Source organism: Montipora foliosa, chromosome 6 (assembly GCF_036669935.1).
Source record: "Montipora foliosa isolate CH-2021 chromosome 6, ASM3666993v2, whole genome shotgun sequence".
Lineage (NCBI taxonomy): Eukaryota > Metazoa > Cnidaria > Anthozoa > Scleractinia > Acroporidae > Montipora > Montipora foliosa.
This window is the reverse complement of record NC_090874.1, coordinates 14,061,996-14,069,495: the sequence shown is the minus strand read 5'-3', so window position 1 is coordinate 14,069,495 and position 7,500 is coordinate 14,061,996. Positions and strand designations below refer to the sequence as shown.

The 7,500-nt window shown below is 42.0% G+C and overlaps 1 protein-coding gene across 2 annotated transcripts in view; it reads right to left on the bottom strand.

Moving 5' to 3' along the window:
* LOC138008717 (putative leucine-rich repeat-containing protein DDB_G0281931) overlaps positions 1 to 7,500 on the bottom strand; it is a 15,931-nt gene that overhangs the window by 3,122 nt on the left and 5,309 nt on the right. Inside the window, exon 2 of one of the 2 annotated variants that reach the window (XM_068856025.1) lies at positions 1 to 2,214. This exon is cut by the window's left edge and continues 3,122 nt beyond it. In XM_068856025.1, the coding sequence (XP_068712126.1) occupies positions 1 to 2,214 (2,214 nt within the window). Of the gene's footprint in view, positions 2,231 to 7,500 lie in introns of both variants that reach the window. The other variant, XM_068856026.1, reaches the window with a different exon arrangement.

Here is a 7,500-nt window from a genome sequence, read left to right as displayed (position 1 = left end):
TGCTAACGAAGCGTTGAGCCTCAAGAACTTCTTCTGGCCATATATCGCTGCTGGAAATCAAAGCGTCTAAAGTCTGAAAATAAAAAACACCGATCTTCAAAATTCCGCTAGCAGCCTTACCCCTTCCAGCCAGGCCAATAAGCAGGGCCACAACATTGAGTTCAAGTAGCCAACCAGGAATTATTCGAAGCATGGCTAAAACTGCAAGGAGAATGACTTGCATAAACACGAATAAGACTGAAAGAAAACGCTTGTTCTCGTAAAAGACAGAGAAGGCCAGAGTTAGCAACGCCATAGTCAGCACAGCAAGCGCCGCCAAAATGTAAACACTGGTCTTTGATTTGGGACAAGCGAAACAGAGTATTCCCTGTTTGTAGAAGCCTCTTTCACACTTCGAACAAAATCGGTCTTTGCTTCCTTTCATACAGATGCACGAGTCCTTACAAACTGTAGTTAGCCTCGACAAGGACTTATTTCCGTCCTCTTCCCATTTAATGCCACAATAGCAGATTCCATGTGGGTTACATGACGTAATTACTTGAGAACTAGTACCCATGACCTGTGAGCACCTGATCATGTGAGTCACGTTGTTGTCACGCGACGAAGGCCAATATCCAGCTTTTATGACCATATTCTGCACAGGGAGCATTTCGTCTTTACACACCGCACCTTCCATACAAGGCAAACAGGTGTTGCCTGATCCGTAGAAACCGATATCGCAAATGCAAAGACGATAATGGTAGTAGCTGGGATCCAAGATCACTAAGCCATTGTTGTAGCTAAGTCGAGCGTTCGGGCATCTAAATCTATCCGAAGGATTTCTGCGCTTTAAAGTTGTCAAATCTACCGTTATGTAACTCGGTAATGCTCCACTTTCATCCTTTTTCTGCATGTGGGGATTTTTTGAAACGTCAAGAGTTTCCAACGCAAGTAGTTTTGCAAACTGCTGAGGAATTTGTCCAGAAAGGTTGTTTGCTGAAACATCAAGATTGAGAAGAAACAGCATGTTATCAGGCGGTGATGGAAGATCTCCGGAAATATAGTTGTCGCTCAAATCCACAGAGATAAAGCTTTGGAATTCCCACAGATTTGAGGGAATGGTGCCAAAGAAATGGCATAAGCTTATGTTTAGAATACGTAATGATTGATTGATCGGTCTTATGGACGCCAAAAAGTCGTCGAACCGCATGGTCAACTCTTTATTTCCTGCCAGAACCAGCACCTCCAAAGACTGGGACTTAAATTGAAGTCCTTTCTCCAGTGAGGTCAAACGATTTTCTCGAAGGTCCACGATCTGCAACATGAGAATTGCGCCAATGCCTTTCGGGATTATTCCTGTAAAATGGTTATTTGCCAAACTTAAATGCCACAAGTTTGCCATGTTGTCGATCGTTGAGGGAATGTCTCCCCAGAAATGATTTCCAGGCAAGAGACACTCGATCATCGCAGGGAAATACAATCCAAATTTATCTGGCAGCGTTCCATTTAATCCAGCAAGTGAAAGATGCATAAAACGCAGAGATGACAAGTTGAACAGATTCTCAAAGCCTCCTTGCAAATCTCTAGTAGCTTCAAGATCCAAAAACCAGAGTTTTTTCAATTTACTAATGCTTCTTGGAATTTTGCCATGCAAGTTATTTTCCCCGAGACTAAGTACTTGCAGTTCCGACAAGTTTCCAATGTCCTCAGGAATTTCCCCAGAAAGTTTATCCTCCATTTGGCAGCAAAGTTGAATTTTCACCAGAGAATTCATCTGCACGAGAATTTTACCAGGAATCTGGCCGGACAGCTTGTTGAAGGCAAGATCAACTCGTAATACAGTAGTCATGTTGGCAGAAAGGATCTCGCCTATATCACCTTCCAATCCGTCATTACTTCCAATACACAAGCCCTGCAAATTTCGCAACATCCACAGGCTTGTTGGAAGGGTACCAACCAAGTTGTTGTTTGTTAAGAAGAGGCTTATAACGTAGCGGCTTGTGTTGTCGCATGTTACGCCATACCAGAGGCAATGCGATACTGAGTGGTTTCCCCAGTGCGACGAGTTGTACCAACTATGGCCTCTTGTTTGGTTAAATATCTCCATGAGGACAGCTCTTTCTTGCTGTGGTTTGACTGTTGTATCCAATGTAGTATTAGGAATTGGGATCTCATGCAAACAACCATAAGCGAACTTTTCATCGTAGGTCAGGGGTACAAGTTTACTCGAAATGGCTGAAAAGAAAACAAACTACGACGTCAGTAGTGTCTGATCAAGTTTACACGACGTTACCTTTCACGTTACTGGCTTGAAACGAAAATTTGATGAAGCTGCGAGGAAAAATTCCGTTCATTCTTCGTCATCGTCGTTTATCTTCAGACCTCCATTTCCCACATTTACAAGAAGCTCAAGACCTTGAAGCATTTAACGCTAGTTCAGAACTGGCGATGGAGTCTTTTAAATTTCCTTATTTGGATGGCGTAGCTCGTGCATTTTCCCACGCGTGCAGCGTCGATCATATTTTTGTCCATATTTGGGCATAAAATCCACAGCGTTGTTGCAAGAAAGAAGAGTTGCAAGTTACACGCTTCAAGATCATGTGCTTCTGCTTTCAAAGAGCAAATTCTTTGTTTATGCAAAAGCGCCTTAATCATGGCGAACCTTCAAAATGACCTGTAACAGGAGCCCATCTGGAGCGTGCAACTTCCATACAGCGTCTGTGAAACGGCGTTTTCACAAGTAGGTTTATTTTCAGACTAGTCCTTCCCGCGAATTAGGTCAAAAAACAAAGGCATTTTCGGTTCGGTGACCATATGACGTCAGCCAGGAGCCGATCACCTGGAGCGTGCAACTTACCTATTTTCGTGCAACGGCGTTTTCACAAGTAAGGTTATTTTTAGATTGAATTTCTTGCGAATGAGACTCCCACAGGAGCCCGATAACCAATTACAAGAAATTAAACTGACGTCATAGGGTCACCGAACCGGAACTGCCTTTGTTTTTTGACCTAATTCGCGGGAAGGGCTAGTCTAAAAATAAACCTACTTGTGAAAACGCCGTTTCACAGACGCTGTATGGAAGTTGCACGCTCCAGATGGGCTCCTGCGTCAGCTTAATATCTTGTAATTGGTCATCGGGCTCCTGTGGGAGTCTCATTCGCGGAAAATTCAATCTAAATATAAATCGGTCTGTGAAAACGCCGTTACACGAACACAGTAGAGTTGTAGGCTCCGGGTCATGGGTCCCTGCCTGTAATAATTACATAGTCTTGCCGTTTGGGAAACGACATTACCTGCAGCCGTCACACAATTCAGGGATTCAGTTGAGCTGCGATCTTCATAAGAAGTCGTTGGGATGCTGCCACAGAATAGTTCAGTTTTTCGATGTTCGCTTGATGAGATTGTTTTATTCCAAGGTCTCAAGAACCGCCCCCCCACCTTCAATTGCACACTAACCCCACCCCCATTTCCCCTAAACTTGCGCCCTAAAACAGCCAACGCTTACAGGGAAAGTGGGGGGGGGGGGGGGTGAAAAATTTACTGTTATTAACTCCTTTGAAATCAAAATGTCGAATATAGAATATCTAACTAATTAGTTTTCCAAAGAAAAGTGGTGCATCGTCAATGATGACTGAAGGACCAACTCTCGAAACCTCAGCTTCCAATAGCGTTGTGAACTATTACTAAAAATAGACTTTGTCACATGAGCCCCCAGCGTAGACTCCGGCAAACTATTTCGATCTACTGAAAGGAACTGTATGCGTGAGGTAAGCGATAGTGAAGGAAATAAGAAGAAAACTTTAATATATCGATTTAGCCAAGCCTAAAACTGGAGCTCCCCGGGTTATTGGAAATAAAACGTTTTGGAATTGTCCGCGTTTTGGTGTTTCCGGTTACTACTTAATTAAATCAATTTCTTGGTTTCTTCTATAGTTCCAATCGAAAACCAGTACCTGGTCAGCGGTACACTTAAAAAAAAGCTGACCTCGATGAGCTCTAACTTGAGGTCGAGATATGCTCACGTGATACTGGCCAGAGGATATCTTGTTTTGACACGTGTCAATTGACCATAACATGGATTTCCAATATCAAAGATGTACGCTGTAAACTACAATGTAGCTGGAATGTGGCCGTGGATTGGTCAGGTGATGCTGGTCACATTGGCATAGATAGCGGGGTGGACGGTCGAACGCGGGGAGCTAGTTTCTAAAAAGGAGGAGGAATGGTTAGTTCCAAACACTGTTGTTGGGGTGATTGTAAATCGGACTCACAATTTCCAGATAAATGACCTTACATTGCCGAAATCTCTCAAAGAGTTGCAGAAATCGGAAGAGAAAGTCTTCATACCGCTGCCAAAACCATCGTAAGACGTCGAGAAATGTAAGTCTTGACTAATCAATTGAACACGAGAATTCGTTATGGTGAAAAATGTATATTTGTGCTCTAAACTGGCCTGGAGAAAAAGGCCCCACAGCAGAATTTCCTGATGCCCACCAGGCGTAAAATAAGAAGGTTCATAAAGGGAAAGTATTACCGCTTGGAATAAAATTTTTTCCCATTCTAGTTTTGAAAAAGGCACGAGACTTTGATATACGCCTAGAAAATAAAGGATACCTAGAGAGTAGTGTTAAAAGGCATCTCTCTGAACTGAAATTCTCCAAAAGAAAGAGGTCATGCGCTAGTTAGGCATGTTAAGGCATGGTTCACTTGATTATATTCCAAAGTAAAAGTTAGAAAGGAAAATGTTGTTCAATGTTACTGAGACTTGGTATGTGTCCTATATTAAGCATCCTTAATTGGACAGATCGTTCACAACATTCAAAGTTTGGTCACGTGACCTATAATTGGATGCTAAGGAATAAAATGTTCCCTTCAAAATGGGGCGTACTAAATGGAATTTCGACTACTTTGTTTTGGTATCAATCTCTTGCTATTTGGGTACTATTTAGGGATTAGCCTTGTAAGCAGGTCCATTACAATTACTAATCACGTAATTAAGGAAAATAGGTCACGTGACTTCAGAAAAAGCTGCAATTCTCATCATTTAAGTTACAAATGTAACCATAAAAAGCAAAGCATGATTTCACGTAGTTCTGCTTATCAATTTGTTGCCAAAAGTTTTCAAAAATATGACGCCGAACTTCACCCCATTTTAGAAAATTCATTTTGTGACGTCACACGGCAAGTGATAGCACGTGTCATAGAGACACTTGTCCTTCGGCCATTGAAGTTTTATAAGAAAAACAACACATAAAGCGGTGATAAACATAATGGAGAAATGCATTTTATGAAATCTGACTTGACGTTTCGTATGTGGCAACATACATTTTCAAAAGTAACCGTTATTATATGAAAAACTATTTAAATAGAAATTGTGAGCGATCTGGGTAAGACTTAAAAATAGCAGTGACACATTAATAAAGTGCCAGTTTGTCACTGGTAAGATTTGCACTTATGGTCGGGTTTAATTCCTGTACATGTATAAACAACGTTTATTTTGCAATGGTGATCGATTTTTTCAGACGCGAGAATTTCAAAATGATCCCATTTTATGTTTAGTCTCCTACGCAGCCGTTCTTTGTGTGGTCACGCAACGCTCCTCCCCACACCACACAAAGAACGGCTGCGTAGGAGACTAATTTTATGTTATGTGCAGTAGTCATAATACTAGGGGTAATCGAAGCTTAGGCGAGTGCGTTCGATGTGTGTAGGACGGTACAGGTTTGGTACAGGTAGAAACTGAGGGGGAAGGGTGGATGGTTCGTGCGATAGGGAAATGTTATTACAGTGGAACCCCGATACAATGATCCTCGATATAACGATATCCCCGGTATAAAGATAAACATGCTATGTCCCGGCAAAAGTTACAGTAAAATGTATGGGACAGAACCCCGATATAACGATCTTCAAGATAACGATATTCCCGATATAAAGCTGAGTTCTTAGCGTAACGAGCGTAAAATCTTCCCCGATATAAAGATATTACAGCATCAGTACGCACATACAACTTCAAATGTTTAAGTTTTGTTTTGTTTTGTTTCCCTTTTACGATTCATACCACAGACTTTGTTGTGTAACCTTGATAACGTCTAATGCTTTGCAAATTGTGAGTCATTTGATACTCATTACAAGTTTAATTTATTTGGAATTCTACAAGTAGACAACTACTGAAAATTACTCTAAAATGAAACTGTTACTTGCAAGTCTTTTCAGCTTGTGGTATTAAAGACCTAAGATTACTTTTCTGTGCTGAACTCTGGGACACAATAAATTCAGTTTGTTGATTTCAATGCCGTAAATATCACAAGTCATGATGAAATGGCGCCGACGAGCGTCATATCTCGGTAGATTTACTTTGTGGCACAACGGCCGCCGAGCAAAACAACCCGGTTTGATGCAAGCGCGAGGAGTCGCACACATTTTCCAAGGACAGTGACGAACCATGCTTAATCCAAAGTAAAATTTTACCGACTTCAGTTGACAGACCTTCAGCAATCTTTCAGCTCTTTTCAACGATGAACGATGGAAGATTATCACACCTCACCAAACGCTAGAATAATGAACGCCGTAGCCTGCGAGCAGGCTCACTTGTTAGGCAAGGGCGGCGGAGCCGCAACCGCGAGCCGGCGAAGCAGGCGAGAAGAATTGGGCGAGGAAAAGTGAGCCTGCACGCGAGCTATTGATTTTTGAATTCCGCCCCTCGCGAGGTGTCAAGTCGGCATTTCACATGTATCAGATAACTATCCAATAGGAGCGAAGCAAAATGTAAATAAACATGACAAAAATACAACGGGACGCCTGATCGCAGGTTAGCGCAGTGCACGTGAAGACTTTCGCAGAGGATGGTCAAACCTCTTCATGGACGGCGCAGAAACCTCGAAGAAAGCTGTGAAGAAAAGCGAGAATCGAGCGAACGATTGTTGCCGAATGTGCAAATGTTCTTTTAATGTTAAGTATGGAACCGGAAAATCTGGCGTATGTCCACACAAAATTTGTGCATAGCCTCAAATCGCGATGGCAGCCGTAGTGAAGTTTTGGCCTCGATGTCCAATAACATAACTGTTGTATTTATTAAATCCCCGAGTTTGTCCGAACGTGTTTGTCTTCCGTGCGCCCGATCGATGTATTTTCTATCCGGAAGATAAACAAAGAAGAAGTCACGGAATTCATTGAACAAGCAAATAGCCACCATCCCACTATCAAGTTCAAATATCCGACACAGAAACAACATTCCTTGACACAAATGTTTTCAAAGGCGAGAGATTTATAAAACAGTCTGTACTGGACAAAGCTACTGAAACATTTCAGTGCACGCATTTCTCAAGTTGCCACCCACCAGGGGTCAAAAAGGGCTTCATTATTAAAAACAGCATTCAAAACAGCAATTCACAAATCTCATCGAAAGAGGGTACCCGGCCCTAAAACTCTCGTTTCCATAATTCTTTCAGAAATTACATTTCAGGAGAGAAAACATCCCCTACAACAGAAACGTGAACAAAGCACGCAAATCTTGCCTTTTGT